Below are 17150 nucleotides of genomic sequence, written 5' to 3'. Positions count from 1 at the left end.
TTCTTGGTGTCCACAAATGGTGTATGGTGGTCCAGCAAGTTAGCACAAGCAAATGAAGACAAGCAGAGGCAAGCAGCACCACAGAGCAACCCTTAAGAGCCAAGGAAAATATTGCTCAAGAGCTCCAATTTCAGCGCAAAATTATATATATATAAAAAAAGAAGTCAAGCAGCAGCAGCAGCTAGCTGCCTCATTGAGGCATCCGTTTCGGTTCCCTCCCATGAACGGCAGTACTCCAGAGGCTAAGCACCGTAAATAAGACATCGACAATGCTTTCGGGGATGACTTTAGCTCATACAGTGCTCGAGCGCGAAGTCTTCACACGTTCCTGTTTCTGCGCTCTTTCAAGGAACAACAAGCATTTTTTTTCCCTCTCTTGCATGTGTTATCATCCTGCTGTTTTCTTCAAGTAGTTGTAGCACCGCATGTAGATACGACTCCCAAATGCGTTGCAAACACACACAACAGCCGATAAGTTCGTTTGCCAGTTTTTTGTTTCTTCGTTATGTATATTACATATCTCCTCTCCCTTTCCCCCACACTGACAAAGAGGGGTGAACAGAAAAAAAAAATGAACAAAAAACATTTCATTTCGTTTTATTCCTCGAACCAGCTACTCCACTTCTCCATACAATAAAAATGCGTGCTAGATATAAGTGTCCGTAAAAATATTCCGTCCTTGCACAATTTTTTTTCTTTGTACCATCATCGTTTCATTGCACACGCAAAGCAAAGAAAGGAAGTTTCCTTATCTGCACCTATGTTTTCCTTCGCCCCCATCAAATGTAAAAAAAAAAAGAAAGTAAGAAGGAAAAAAAGAAGGAAGAAAGGCTTTCATGTGGCAAGTTATATGACAGTCACAAAAAATGTAATTGGTACGTATTTATATGTTATGTATAATATATAGCATGTGTTTCTTTACAGCTTTTCTATAGAGCAATATTTCTGAATTCTATACAACTTCATTGTGAAATGGTGGTACGCGCGGCACAGGAAAAGAAAACTCCCACTAAAAGAAATGTCTCGTGCAAAGACAATGGGGCAACAGAAACAAACGCGTAAGTGATACCAAACCAACAAACTGAATGCACTGCTCACGCTGCATATCAATTCGCCACACAACACATGCAAGTTGGACGACACTGGCCGAATTGAAACGTAAATCTGTCTTGTAAACTGCATCCTTGATACTCGTTTTGATTTTCAAGACATGCCAGTTCTTTTGCCGCTGTTTACATGCGAGACAGAACAAGCGGTGGTGCTTGCTTTGGACCTGAACAAAACTACATAAAAAATTTTACAAGGACGTGATGCAGCTAAGATGTAGCACAGCACTAAAAGGGAGCAAAAGTAAAGTTGCGGTGAAGCATATAAAGACGCTCGGCATAATGAAGGAAAAAAAAGAACAACACCACATGCAACTTGCAGTGACCTAGACTTCACACTCGCGAAGGCCACTCCTGGACATTGCACCCCTTTTCCCCTATTTTTTTTTTTTTTTAAAGATTTTCAATTCAATCAAATGCCCTCGTTAAGTCAGTTTCTGGGTGAAACAAAGCATTAAGACTTATGAAGGAGACCAGGCTTCTGGGCAGATTTCCCCCATAAAGCAGCAGAATAGCCTAAAGTGCTATGCACAAACTGGCTGAGAAAGTCATCTCGAAGCCTCAACACACACGGCTCACCGATTCTGCCCTTGCTTCAGAGTATGCAAGAAACAATGTATTTTCTTTTTTGCCATTCAAATGAAAACTATGACAAAGCACAAACAGAAAAAAATAAGCTTTACACTAGTGAAATGCAATAGTACATGTACGTAACGGGAAACCAACAAGGGGCCAGCCGTGACCATCATAGACAATCTTTCCCAAAGAACTCCGCTCAGCATGGTACAATCTACCTGTTACACAACCTGCCGCATCAGACAGAGCAAACAAACAAGCAGCAAAGAGAAAAGGGGAAAGGTAAACGGTTAGCAATAGCAACAATAACCTCGACGGTGGCATGTGTTTCTATGTTTCTCACCATTTATACCTAGAGTTGTATGAATTCTCTACAATACACGCTACCAAAATGTCGAAGGATTTTTTTTTCTTTACCTAGCTGCACCGGGTACCGGTCATGAACAACATCATCGTTGTCTCTGATCTGGTGTGACTCTCCTACGACACAGGAGGAGGAATTAGCCTTCTCCTATCCCTTCCTTAGGCCGAAAAACTACTTCACTTTGCGAACAAAATTTCGAGAAAGAACCATTCTCACAAGTCTAATAAAACAGATACAACGCTGTAATGCGAACAAAGAAAAAAAAAACAGACTGCAAGTTTCAAGTAGTAGCAAAAGAAAAAATAAGAGCACGTTAGAGAACTAACACACATTGGTTGGTTGTGTGTGTATATCTGTGTGCAGAGGTTCTCCTTTGTAAGCGTCTCACGGTGATAAGGGTGGTGACAAGGAACCAAAGAATGGCAGTGGGAAAGGAGGAAAGAGGTGCGATGGGAACGGGAAGGTGGCTCAGGGAGCGGCAGAAAAACAGTGAACAACAAAAAGAACAACAAACTGGGAGAGGCAAATGTGGAATGTTCACTCCGACTTGCATGTGAACTCGCTCTCTAGTGTTTATACGTTTAGGGTTCCTGCTGCGGTAATTGCTGCTGCAACTTTGCAACTAAGAACACTACGCTCAAAAGCTCCTCTAAAACGAAACAACAAAACACCCAAACCCTTCCACCCCCCCCCCCCCCTTTGCCCCCCAAATAGCTTGCCTCAAGCGAATGCAAAGCTATCTTCTCTTCCCTTAGTTATTCATTTTACCTTTAACTTTTATTTTCTCTTGTACCGACAACTTCATGCAAATACCCCACAAGAAAATAAACAACAAACAAGGTGAGAGCAGGGTAAAATTTGTATGGTACACGACACACAAAGAGGAAAAGCCAGAAAAAAAAATTCCTGATAATGGGATGATGCAGTGGTAGTAGTAGCAGTATAAGAGCACTGGTACGGTACACACCCGTCAGCAAAGAAAAATAAAAGCAAGAGAAAACGACTGAAATAATTATAATAGTGATATCATGAGAAGGAAAAAAAATAGTATCTACACCACAAAAAAAAAAGAAAGAAAGAAAAGCACTCTCCGTTGTGAGACACTAGAGTTTCTGACAGAGATGAGAGACTGAAAGAAAGAAAAAAAAAGGCTGGCGGGAACAGTTGTGGTGAAGTAAGGGACTGGCAGCGGTTAAAAGGGAGGAAAAAGGAAGAATGGAAAAGGTTGGACGCGCTCGGTGCGGTGTTCTCTCCCCTCCACCTCTCCCCCAACCTTCCCTCCTGGCGATTGTTGAACGGGGCGCGGCAGCAGTCGGTTGGGAGGTGGCAGTCGCTGCAGCTAGTGGTGGTAGTCTCGACGAGACGACCAAAAAGGGGCACTTCCTTGTGCGCCGATCTTTGAAGCGCGGCCGACGATGACCATGGCGTGTGGCCGGTTTCTGCGCCTCCTGTCTTCCCTTCCTCCGTGTGCAGTGATGCGGAGACGGCTGCAGCTTCGGTCCTCCTCACACTTCGTCTGCAGCTACCAAACACAGCACTTGTGCCTCGGCGCAGTTCCTTTTCCTTTTTCCTTCCCTCCCTTTCTCATTCAGTTCCTTCCATCTCTCTATCCCTCCTTCCCGCAGCAGCTTCCCCCAAGCATCTCAAACTACGAAGGTGCAGCAAATACTTTCCCTCCTCCCCTCTCTCTCTCCTTCTCGCCTTCTAGCAACAACAACACTAAGGCTACTAACGCGAAAAGTGTGCCGCGCTTGTGCCAGCTTTTGTTGGTTGGCTTGGTACATAGTTTTTTTTTTCCCGTCCATACCGGGAAGGGAGGGGGCAGGGCAGCCCCCCGCCCCTCTTTCGTTTTTTTTCCTCAAAAGAAAAAATGCGATGGTAAAACGAAGGTTCGTTGAAAAAAAAATAAAGTGTGAAACGAAGAAGGTCTGTTGAAGAGAGAGAGATAAGAAGACTACGCGTGGGCAATGTTCAGTAGTAGGTCTCCATCTCGATCCATCCTCCTGGGTTGCGGCGTAAAATGTAGCGACGAATCTCGTCGTACACGAAGATCAGGAGGGAAAATGGCAGTGCAGGTAACCACCAGTTGATCCTGGTGAAAGGAATAAAAGCAAAAGAGGGGAACAATACCACATTAGGGATTAGTGAGATACTAATACAATAAGATGATCGCAATCACATCATAACTGCTTAGTCGCATGATGACATGATCATCCAATGGACATGATCACATGGTAGCTTTGCAGCCTGCCATTTGTTGCTTAGCAACCGCTAGTCATGTTACGCAAAGCAGCAACCCCCCCCATTCAGTGCCCTTGGCCCAACATTTTGATACCTCAAGTACCATTTTCACATGGCTTACAACATACTTGAAGCAGGCACGAGAGATTGCCCTGTATAATTCAGTAAACTATGCAGGTCAAGTTACACATTAGCAAAACATGCCAGCCTTAGTGGACCCTTTAATGGCTCCGGAGACATCTGCCTTTTGAGACTGTGTGGCAGTTTTAGCACCTTTGCTTTACAGCCTACAGCAGTACTACCAGTCCAATTTCAAAGATAGGGGTACACATGAAGATTTGATACAAGATTTTGTACAAGTTTTCGAGCTCCTTGGCCCCAACTTGTGAGACTTGGCAGAACGTATCGAGATGATCACATGACATTGTGTATACTAGTGCCATTCAGGAACCAAGACGTACTTCATGAATGTTCCCGTTTAATCAATGACCACAGAATTAAAATTCCACGTTTAGAGGTATCGTGTGGCACAGTAGGCAAACCAATGGCACAGTCCAACAATAGTCAGAAAAGCCAGCAGTCACTGAAGAAACTAAGGAAACCACTACAATGTGTTTTAAGTGAAACAGAAAATTGTGCACATTGTTTTAGAGGTTGCAGATAAACTGGAAAAAAAAAAGAGGAAAAACAAAGCACGCCACTATGTGAGGTCTATGACTTTTGGGTGAGCACTGCATGCAGTGCTCACCCAAGTGAGCTACAGCACTGGTTGTCATTGTTGATAGAGATTGTCAATGTAAATTCTAAAGAAAAGTTTCCATAGGTACTCGTACACCACGATACTGCTATGTCTTCCTAGGTTTTAAGTTATTTATTTATTTATTTATTCAAAATACCCCCAAAGGCCCTCAATATGAGGGTATTACATGGGGGGGGGGGGGTCACAGGCACTGGTCATAGATTATACATCATATTAAAGAACAAGACAATAGAACAAAAATAATAATAGAGTGATACATAGGTAATATACAAAATGAGTCACAATTATTTCAGAGAAAACATTAGTACATATTAGGAGAACATAAGGCAACTGCAATGAAAAGCAAAACAGCAACAAACATCGAAAACACTGTAAAAGTACCAAGATAATAAGATTAGTTGACAAGTCGTGAGCGAATTAAATCTTGAAACTTAGTCAAGTCAGGTTCCGTGGCAATGTCTGATGGTAAGGCGTTCCACTCAGTTATTGTGCGCGGTAAGAATGAATATGCATAATGGAATGACTGGCAGTTAATGCGTTTGACTTTGTATGGATGGTCACGACGTGGAAAGATAACTTGTGGTGACTGAAAGAAATCATCATGAAGTGATGGATGGTGATAAAGCTTATGAAAAAGTGATAGGCGAGAAATTTTATGGCGAAGTGCTCAGGTGTCCAACTCAGCTTTATTCTTTAACGAGGTGATGCTGGTGTAACGTGAATAATCTGAAAAAAAAAAAATGAATGGCGCCGTACGGTTTTGCAAGGCTTCGATGTTACTGATGATATAAGTTTGTTCGGGATCCCAAATGGCAGACGCGTATTCTAGTTTAGGACGGATTAATGTTCTGTACGCTAGTTTTTTAAAATGCATTGGGGCTTCCTTTAAGTTATGTTTAATAAGTCCGAGAGTACGGTTAGAAGAGGCAAGGGTAAGATTAATATGATTATTCCATAATAAGTTTGACCGAAGATTGATGCCAAGGTACTTGTAAGTTGTGGCGAGTTCCACAGCGTTGTTATCAAGAGAGTAGGTGGTTGGAATTCGTGGCCTATTGGTGAAAGACAAGAGTTTAGTTTTGGAAATATTTAATGGCATTAACCAATTCGAACACCACGCACTTATTGCCTCCAGGTCAGTTTGTAGTAAGTGATTATCAGTGTTACTTGTTACACATCGATAAAGTACATAATCATCTGCAAATAGTCTGATTTTGGATAACACGCAACTGGGTAAATCATTAATATAGATTAGAAAGAGTAAAGGTCCAAGTACGCTGCCTTGTGGAACTCCAGACGTAACATCAACATAAGATGAGTTAGAATTGTTAACTGATGTAAACTGAGTTCTAGATGAGAGGAAATCGGTGATCCATGCAATTATAGTAGGGTGAATGTTAAGGTGTGAAAGTTTAAGTAACAACCTATGGTGTGGAACACGATCAAATGCCTTGGAAAAATCTAAAAATATTGCGTCAACTTGAAACCTAGCGTCTATCAGTGCAGGTATGTCGTTAATAAATCCGGCTAGTTGGGTTTCGCATGAGTAGCCCTTGCGAAAACCGTGCTGATACTTAAAAATAATGTTATGGTCTTCAAGGAAGTTGATGACTTGAGTGTGTATTATATGTTCGAGTATTTTACAAATAGTACTGGTTAAGGAGATGGGACGATAACTGAGCGGACAAGCACGATCACTTGATTTGAAAATGGGTATTATTTTAGGAATGCGCCAGTCATTAGGAATACAGCCTGTTGATAGTGACTGGGAAAATAGAGCGGCATAGGACAAATACTATGCGATGTATTCTTTAAAAATTTATTATTGAAGTCTAGATGGTCGGCGCTAGATGACGTTTTAAGATTGCCTAGTAGAGTTAAAACACCAGACTCGCTGATGACTACGTCGTGCATTGTGATTCCTACTAACGCCTTTAAAGTTGGCAATGAGTTAACGTTTTTATGAGTGAAAATTGTTACAAATGTATCATTAAAAAGTTGAGCACAGTCAGAATCGGGGATAGGAACTCCATGAGAATCAGTAAGACTGATGTCAGTGCGAGTTACAGGATTTACAACACGCCAAAAGTGACGAGTATTACAACACGCCAAAAGTGACGAGTATTATTTTTTAGCATGGATGGTAAATCATGAGAAAAATATGCTACACAATACAAAATCCATCGTTGCTGAGGCTATTTGGGCTGCAAAAAAATCCGGAAAATTAGGACACACATACAACGCAACATCTGTGATCTACAGGTTCCAGAGCATAGTAAAGATTTTGAGGACTTGACAATGTTACACATCACGCGAAATTTAAAGCAAGACTTATCATTTGGAATGAAATCGATGGTAATACTTGAAGTCAACGAATTATTACCACTCAACATCAATAGTATATATGTGGTAAGTTTTTAAAATACAAAATTGCTTACTTCAGCGGGTACATCCTGAGACCTTTGTCCATGCCTGGGCAGTATGAGAGGAACGCAGCTAAGGCAGTCTCAAAAACTAATCCGAAGTTCAGGACATGGTTTCTGAAAGAAATACCAAATCATTTTAACAGCAGCAACGGCCACCTCTAGCAAAAATACCAACAGAACTTTCAATTCGTCCTACCCGCCGTGGTCACTTAGTGGCTTTGGTGTTAGGGTCCAATAGGTGACAGCTATTTGTTGCCTATAGGACTTGTGTGTTGCCATGTATGTTCATATTAGTACTAATAAAGTAGGGAGCTATTGGTTGCCTATTAGCTTCCTGTTGGACCTATAGTAACTTGAAACACATGCAGTTAAAAGTAATGAAGCTGAAAATGCACCGAACAGCTCAATTTACCAGATTACTTCTTTGTGCCATTTTTACTAAAGTGTGCAATAGTATGAAGAAGCGGTGGTGGTCGCAGAACTCTCGCACTGACAATTGATTTCGTTATACGGTCAACTTGACTTGACAGTAGTTCCCTCCACATCGTTCTCGCGGAGCCCACATATGTGCTGCAGCGTCACTGGCATTCAAATAGGATGATTCCAGTATGCCAAATTCTCCTAACCAATGCACGAGTGCGACGAGGCAGATGGGACTATAAACATTTTCGTGCGCCAGTCAGCACTCTGCCACGATAGATGGCATGCGATCAATAAGAGTTGGCAGGGGAAGCTTTCCCCCCATATTTTCGCCAATATTTGCTGGGATTTGTGCCATCAATCTGCCGTATTTATCTGCAGTTTATAATCACATTGGAGCACCGTTTTGGCACTCACAGAGAGAATACAAGATGATGTGGCAGTCAGGCCAAACTTAGAGTAGAAGCAGTGTGACCTAGGGCTAACGATGGCAACAACGTTGCCCATGAAATACGTGCTGACTGACCATGTGATCTGCCTTGAACGCACTCTATGCCTCATCTGTTGCCACAAAACTTTGCCTAGGCCCTAGAGTATTGACATACTGTTTGTTGCAATAGGCTATACGTTGACGCGATTTTTAAGAAGGTAGACAAAGAACTTTACATCAGCCGCAACACATGCAATATACATCAGGTGTGCTACTGATGGTTGCTGTAGTACAGCTGTGTGCTTGTTTCTTTTTTTTTTTTTTGCTGTCGACACGTGTGAAGCTGTTTCAAGCCTGCCTTACACATTTTATACTTAGTTTTGCCATAGCTCAGTGCAATTCTAAGCTTAGCGTCATTTATGTGCCTGCCCAAGTGTTTTTGCCTTTAACTATATTGTACTGCATATTTGAGATAAGTGCTCCTGTGAGATAAGTGCTCCTGCTCTGTAAAGTGTGAATAAAGTACTCTAACCTTTATCCTGATGTAAATGTTTCTATCCCACTTGCATCATGGTGTGCAGGCATCCCTAAGGTGCAGCTATTTAGTCTAGCAGGCTGACTGATTCTGTTGAACCAATATACCGATTTAACCCATATACCTATAGGACCAATGCACATACAAGACTAATATATCTACAGCACCAATGCGCCTATATTACCAGTACACCTATTCGGCCAATAGCTTTCAATAGCTTAAAGCGGCTAACTGCACCTGTCAAAGGCCAATGTGTAGCAAGCAATCAACAAAAAATGCACAAGCTATCACCAAACCAATAACACTATCAGCTAAGACACCCAAGAGAAACCATTAAAATGGAGCCAAATGCTTCATTTGCATATCCAGCCAGAAGTTTTCCTCTACATTTACGATAAGTGACTTGTGGATGAAAAATGACGAATGTAGCTCAGACAATTGCTTGCCGACTTGGTTGATTGATTGATCCCAAAGCAACACTGGGTCTATAAGAGATGCCATAGTGGACGGCGCCAGATTGTTTTTATTCAACATGGACATCTTTATGCAAATGATTATTACATTTCGTACCCTCCGAGATGCAGCCACCACAGCTATAGGAATCAAATCTGCGACTTCGTATGCACTCAGAAAGCGGAACAGCATAGCCACTGAGGTCGGCAAGCCAAAGGTCATATTTTCTGACTAAAGCCTTGGGAGTTGAAGGCTTAGTCATAAATGTCTCGACGTGCAAACTTCGAAAGTAAATTGTGTATGTTGCGAGTGCACATCCTGCACCTCTATACAAAGACAGATACGTATAAAGTGATTTACGATTTTGTATGGCCTTTTGAACTTCAACACAGCTGCCTAGGATTCTTGGCACAGGTTCCTCAAATTCCGTCACATATCACTATACTGTTAGCCTAAACTACAGCCACAAAGTATACGTGGATGTTCCCAAGATACTGAACCAACATGATGCATCATTCTGCCAAGTGAACCTTGAGAACAGTACATGCTAGTCATCTGCAAGGTAGATGAGCACAAAATGGTAGCAAGTTTGGACCAATTTGGTTGTATTTTCTTGTGTTTAGTGAGTGGACTATAAACTATCCCACTGAGAGGAACAATCAGACAGACAAACAGAGAGAGGTAGAACTCGCGTTGCTCCTATTTTTCTGTCAATCTGGTTTTGAGTATGGGATATTTCTGAAATCTGTCCCATTCAAGGACTCTTCACAGGGCTCTTGAATACATCATTCACAGTGCACTCCCAGTCCCGTGTTGTATGCAAGGTTTCTCTGCCAATTCTAAGGTCATTCTTTTTCCTGGGGTTTTACGTGCCAAAACCAGTTCCGATTATAAGGCACGCCGTAGTGGAAGGCTCTGGATTAATTTTGACCACTTGGGGTTTTTTAACATGCACTACAACGCAAGCACACGGGCATTTTTGCATTTCGCCTCCATCGAAATGCAGCCGCCGCGGCCGGGATTCGATCCCGCGATCTCGTGCTCAGCAGCATGCCGCCTTAGCTGACAATGTTAAGGTCAATGAAACAACATATGAAGAAGCTTCTTTCTCTCCCTAATTAGCAAACAATGCTAAATTAAATACATCTGCAAATTAATAAAAGCAGAAAGAATGCTTACTTCATTCCTTGATGGACAATAGAGTTCCTCCTTGTCTTACAGATGATCAAGTCAGCCCATTGCACAATAACAATCGACACAAAGAATGCTGTGTGGCAGGTATATTCCAGAGTCTTGCGGTTCTTGTATGTCTGCATTTTGAAAAGATCGAATGACACAATTAACGAGGCAGATGGAACTACTGATGAAACCATTTCTTTTTCAATACACCCATGAAACTGTCATATCCTTGTGCAACACCTTGTAGATTAATAGACAGTTTTAGTATTGCGGAAATGGCACCACGCTAAACGAAAAAAAATAGCGGGGTCAGACTGCGCGTGCTCGGAACACTATTTCAGTCTTGCGCGTAGCGTGCGTCTGCTATTTTTCGAATATAGTGGAGACGCTAAACGCACGCTAAGTTTTTAGCATTGCAAGCATGGCGGCACCTTCGGCCCGAGCGCTTGACATGCAGGCTCTTTTCAAGGCTTGGCGTGGATCCACACGGCTAGTTTGGTTGTCGAGCTGCTCAGTTTTCTGCTTTGACTACTCATAGCTAGATAGCGCGGGGAAGTTTTGCGCGTAGCGGCGCATCATTGTCTTACGCTATACTAAAATCGAACAGCTTTCCGCAACCATTTAACGTGCGTAACACGCTAACGCTAATGCAAACATTTTCCGCAATACTAAAACTCTCTAATAACGCTCCAACTTGAATCGTTTTCAAAATTGACTCTGTAGTGATAATGTAAGATATTCGCACAAGATATAAAGCCAGCTATGTTTTCCAAAATTAAATTCTGGGTTGTTACATGCCAAACCACGATACGATTATGAGGCACGCTGTAGTGAGGGACTCCAAATTATATTTTGACCACTCAGGGTTCTTTAACATGCACCTAAATTTAAGTACACGAGCATTTTTGCATTTGACCCCTATCGAAATGCGGCCACCACGGCCGGGATCGAACCAGTGACCTTGAGCTTACCAGTGCAATGCCATAACCACTAAACTAACACGATTTGCATTTTTTCAGGAGAGAAAAAAAAAAAGCCTTTTGCATTAAAGTAATAGTGCATAATATTCAGGATATTCCTTATTGGACAATGATCCCACATCTCTAGATATAGCTACTACAGACTCGAAGTTCTACGCCTTGTGAATAGTATAATTCCACATGAGCAGCCATTACTGACCCATTCTTGGCCGTATGAGTCCATGAGGTCGTTGACCGCCTTGGAATCCCAGTGCTTACGCAGTCCAAGCAGTTTGCTTGGCCAGAAGCCATTTTCGCCCATGATCACGAAGTAAACGAAAAATCCGGCCGCGGCTTGCATCATTCCGATCTGACCGTACGAGATAGAGATCAGCCTGAGGACAAAAAAGAAAGATGTTCAGTGGTCAGCTGCATCAACCCACCATGACTGAAAAGGAAACAAGATATCTGAACTATTACATCCACAACAAATCTCCTGCCATGCCTGTGACTACAAACAGTGCGTTAACTGATTTAGTGCTGTTTCTAGTGCTGTTTCTTGAGATGCCAAGGACAGGAATTAAAGAAAGAACATATTATAAAACAAGCTAGCCACTGCAGGATCTGAACATTTAGGTTACCAAATGATCTACTTTTAACAATTGACTGAAAATGCCAAAGCAGAATTAAGGGCTGTGGAAAATATTTTTTAAGAAAGAATATGTTCTGTACACACAACTTTGGAGTCACATATGCTAATGATGAATAACAAATATCCACGCCACTTTGAAGTCTCAGATGAATTAATTTCTTTGCTTTCCAGCAATATGTCCCGATGTGAAATATTAGGGTAGAAAGAAAAGCAGGCAGTGTTTGGATCAACTGCATGTGACCTTAATGTGAACGTTATGCCACACATACTTTTATCGCGAAATCTCTTTCAGAAGAGGACACAGAAACACTGTTCTCTAGTGCAAAAAATGTTCATCTATGCTACAACAGCAGCAAAAAAATTCATGCGTAATAAATGAAAGGATTTAGTACTCACTTGGCTCCTTACAAGCACACGTCATTCTAAAAGATCTTTTTTTTTTACATACCAGGCAGGTTTTGACAAAGCCAAGAGAAATTATGAATACACAAAGGTGATAAATGATTAGAAAAACCCCACCTTTCGTTTACAAGTTTGTCCTTGGCCGGGTCACGGGGCTGACGCTTCATAATGTCACTCTCTGCCATCTCATATGCAAGGGAAATGGCAGGCACCTAAAAAATGTGTTGGGGAGAATGCAAAAGAATAAAAAGAATGGTAGGGGGGAACATATTGCATAATGGGCAATACAGTGACTTAAGTGTTTGGGCCAACAACATTGAGCTTTTGTGTCTGCGATCGCCTGTAGTTGCTCTAATCTCATAAAGAGAGTGTTCTACATAGTAATGCACCCATAATCTGCTTTGTGTTTCTACAGCTGCTGTTATCCAAATATGGCTGTTAGAATAGCAAGATCAGCATAACTGGTGTTGCCATAGCTCACAGAAATGCCCAGTTATTCCACCTTGTGGAATGCCAGTCTGCTATACTGGTTGCACTAGGTTCTTTTGAGGGCAAAGTCGATAGACAACAGTTAAAGTGGCCTACCCTTTGCACTGAGAGAACCAGATGTGATGCACCTGATGCACTGCTATACAAAATAGACTGCATAAATGAGATCTCCGTGTGAGATGTCAGAGCAACTGTACTAGGGGTAAGCACGAAAAAAAATCTTAAATGTTGTTGGTCCAAACATGAAAGGCACTGTACCACAGTGCATAGAATGAAAGAACAAAAAATGGGAATAACCAACTGAAAGAAAGAAAAGTGTGCCACTCAAACAACATTTCTGGCACAAGCTGCTGTGCAGTCAGTTAATGCAAAGCCGTGCAACAAATGACAACGAAAAGAGGCCATTGATGCAAACACGCACAAAGCCACAAATAAGCTAACCTTAACTTAAAAGAGCACTAGGCTATCAGGCGTGAGAAACAACAAAACATGCAGGGGTGCAGCAGCTAAGACATTCGTGTCTTGCAGAAGCACTCTGCTTGAACCATTTTGCTTGTACAGCAACTTGCAAATACTGCTAAATGTGCACGAGTACTGTTTTGGTAAGCACAATGTATATGCCCATGTATGTACACCCTGAGTGAGAACACTAGACAATTTGACAGATATGTCTCCGCAATAGAAAAGTAAGATTACAGCTGGTCGACGTCAACATAGAGGCTTTTTTCTAAACCAGTATGTTGACAATAGGTCGCCTCAAAACATTCCATTAGGCCATTAGCAAGATTTGCAAGTTGGCACAGAGCAAGCTTTTTCAAGCAAGTCACTACTAAAGTACTTACCCTTGGCAGCATTAACGTCATTGCAACAGCAAAATGTCAAGTTCCTGATAATTGGGGTTAGTTGTATAATAAGTAAACTGAAGTAACGAATCGGTCAAATCGACAATCCATCACAGAAGCTTAGCACATTTACCCTGAGTTAACAGTCTTTTATGTACAAATGTCTATGTGCTGCGTTCTGTGCATTGAGACACTTTGCTCTTCAGTCAAAGTGAATTGAGACGCTGAATTCAGCAAGGATGTGAGAAGAATTAATGCCAGTACGAGCCCACCAACACAGGTAATGGTGGCTGTAGGAGATATCTGGAAGAGGGGTTTGCCCTTCAGTGGGGCTCATTAGGGCTGATGATGATGACAATGGGTAGGAACAAGATAAGGTGGAACTGAACAAAATTACCACTGGCCAAAAAAACAAAGCCAAACAAAGAACAAAGAATCGCTGGACGATGGAATAAACTCTGGTTGAACAAGGGATGACACTGAAGCCAACGTTTCGACAGGTGTCCGGACTTGTCCGAAGACAAGTTTACTTGCGGAAGCATTGGCTCCAGGGAAATCTCTTACTCAACTGTTGATCAAAACAAAATTAAGAATTAACCAGCTAATTTACCGATGCGAAGCCCTCTGAGAGGTACCAATTTGAGGTGAGGGTGCATGTGAAATCTTTATGAAGATTTCTCCCGCCTTTAGACTGAACTACCAAACAAAAGTTCTTCAATTTCCTTCTCTCTCAGAGGTCAAGGATGCAAAGGGACATGAAATAAGCAATAAGGCCATATGTAACTGGCATAAACAAATTTATGACCGTCAGCTGAGAAGCCAGAACCAAGGATAAGGAAACAACACAAAGCGAAAGAATATGGCATAACAGAAGATGCAACCTAATGGCTGATCTGCCTGACAATGTGTAAAGCAAGAGAACGAAGAAGGCGGGAAACAAAATCAAACCTGCTATAAGAACAGAGGGATGAATTCATGATGTGAAGATTGAAAAATAAAACTGAGGATGACAGTGCGCGGAACAGCAGGCAAGGGATAACACTGATGACCGAAAAAAATTTGAGTGCAAGTAGCAGAAAAGGACCCGACGACCACAGTTGTCGAGCTTTACCTTCTGGTACCCGTCTCCATTTGCTGTTCCAACAGAAGTGGACGCCTTGTGGAGTGACTTGACCAAAATATCAAAGGGATTAAGGAGAGAACCAGGGCAAAGAAGGAAAACAAAAAGTACAACTGCATTTATAGATGACTGAAGTGTCCATCTGTTTTGTTTACTTAACAAATCAATGCAACAAATCATATAAAAGGATGTTAACTTGTCGACATGCTGCTTTCACTTTATTTTACACTACTGTGATATAGCGCAGTGTTAAAATTCAACATAAGGAGCAACCTTAATGCAGCATCAATGCTTCCAGTGTTTAAATTGTGGATACTACAAGGACGTCAATTTAGTCAGTACTGCTTGCTTTTCATTACTGAAAGATAGCTCCTTCTGGTTATAAAAAAACAAGCCCAGAACTTGAGCAGGATTATCTTTCTACTATGAGAGAAAAGCTTTGCCCATGGTTCTGTCCGAAAAATCAAGGAAGGTACCACACGAAAAATCAGAACTCAATCGCAGCAGAGAGACCGAGTAGGAGAAAGAAACGAAAAAAGGGAAAGGATTCTGGAACCAATGATAGTGCAGGAGAAGAAGAAAATGTTCTAAAGTGCTTAACAGGACTTCCGCGCTGGCTGTAGAATTGTTACCTCTCGTTCACTAGTTTATCGTGGGCAGGATCACGCGGTCTTCGTTTCATAATGTCAGATTCGGATTTCTCATAAGCCAGCGAAATGGCGGGAACCTGGGACAGGAACAGAAAGGCCGTACACAAGTTCTTATCTTTTCCCCCGAAACTCGTGAACCAAGCAGCAGCACACGGCATAGAAGCACACAAGATTTGCATAAGACACACCCAAAAGATGAATGGGAATAATTTCTCTAATGAAGGGATCTAGATTAATTTTGACAGCCCGGAATCTTTTACCTTCCATTTAGCCAAGTACAAGTATGCCAGGTTGTAGTTTTTGTTACTAGCACAAGCGCCCAGAGCCTGATGTCTGGGATCCACTGAAGTCTAGGATAACTTCCTATTGTATACATGTCAGCAATTATTGTATTGATTGATTGATTGGCTGGGTTAAAACACACAGGCAATACCAGATGCCATGGGATTAATTTCAATTTCAACAGATTTTTTTATGCGCATGCAATCCTAAGCGCACAAGAGTTTTTCACATTCTGTTACCACTGGTCTGCGGTCGTGGTATCTAAGAGCTGAACCTACAACCTCATGCTTATTCTACTGTACTGCGTCCATAAATGGCACATTTTTTAAATGCAGAATCCTTAATGGAAAAAAACAATGCAGACAAGATTTTAGGTGTTTATAATACAATATCCCACACAACTGCTGAAAATGTGAAGCTCAGCAGCACTATACAAGAAAATCAAAGAAAATGAAAAGTGTCATTGATGAGACAACTGCCACAAAATGAGAAGCTTTGTGGACACGCATGGATGAACCCAGCTCGTCCATGGCACGGAAGGGTTAAGGCAGTTGGTGAGGAACATTACAGTATTTAGAGTGCTTTGATATGCAATAAGTAGTGTCCCATCAAATTACAGTAAAACCTTGTTAATACATAGCTGATGGGGACCCAGTATGCACTATGCAACGTACTAATTAACTGACAATGGCAGATGAATATCTATAGACTTACTGGACAAAAAAACGTATGAATTCTCACTCAAACATACATGCAGACAAGTTTTATTTGCAAGTAGGCAGCAAAATATTTGCGATTTTCACTTGCCGCTGGAGCAGCCTTGCAGCAACAGCGGCATCCTAAAACTCAGCAAGGCTGTGAGCCAGTTTCTTCATCAGGCCCCACTTCGCGAATGCCCTCACGACGGTGAACGAACTAGCCGCATCGGATATGGAAGGGCCATTGTCCACATAGTCATCCATGACGACGACATGGAAATGCTAGAAGCTATGGGAGCAGGATCATGTCATGGCTACCATGTTTTGAAGTCACTATTGGTGGCGACTGCAGTCCGGGAAAGGTTCGTGCGTTGCAGTTTTGCTACCTATGGTCTGCGCACATGATATTTCACCGATTCGACGCTTGTACAGACCAAGAAATTAAGCAACTACTACGCACTAACCATTTGGCATCCGCTAAGCAACTACGATTTAAGCGGTCAGCCAATACATTAGGTTCAATGGCGAAGGGCGGAGGGGGATTCATCGTGACTATATTTAAACCG

The 17150-nt window shown here is 41.9% G+C and overlaps 1 protein-coding gene across 5 annotated transcripts in view; it reads right to left on the bottom strand.

The window, feature by feature from the left end:
- Positions 1-581: 581 nt before the first annotated feature.
- LOC119455962 (sodium/potassium-transporting ATPase subunit alpha) overlaps positions 582-17150 on the bottom strand; it is a 129410-nt gene continuing 112841 nt past the window's right edge. For 4 of the 5 annotated variants that reach the window (XM_037717514.2, XM_037717519.2, XM_037717517.2 and 1 more), the window contains exons 15-19: positions 12621-12715; positions 11670-11844; positions 10491-10621; positions 7486-7587; positions 582-4138 (exon numbers count right to left, since the gene is read on the bottom strand). In XM_037717514.2, the coding sequence (XP_037573442.1) occupies positions 4018-4138; positions 7486-7587; positions 10491-10621; positions 11670-11844; positions 12621-12715 (624 nt within the window). In that variant the 3' untranslated portion in view covers positions 582-4017. Of the gene's footprint in view, positions 4139-7485; positions 7588-10490; positions 10622-11669; positions 11845-12620; positions 12716-15567; positions 15682-17150 lie in introns of those variants that run through there. The other variant, XM_037717515.2, reaches the window with a different exon arrangement.

This window comes from Dermacentor silvarum, chromosome 6, assembly GCF_013339745.2.
Source record: "Dermacentor silvarum isolate Dsil-2018 chromosome 6, BIME_Dsil_1.4, whole genome shotgun sequence".
NCBI classification, from domain to species: Eukaryota; Metazoa; Arthropoda; class Arachnida; order Ixodida; family Ixodidae; genus Dermacentor; species Dermacentor silvarum.
The sequence above is the reverse complement of the archived record's forward strand: the minus strand, read 5'-3'. Positions and strand labels throughout refer to the sequence as shown.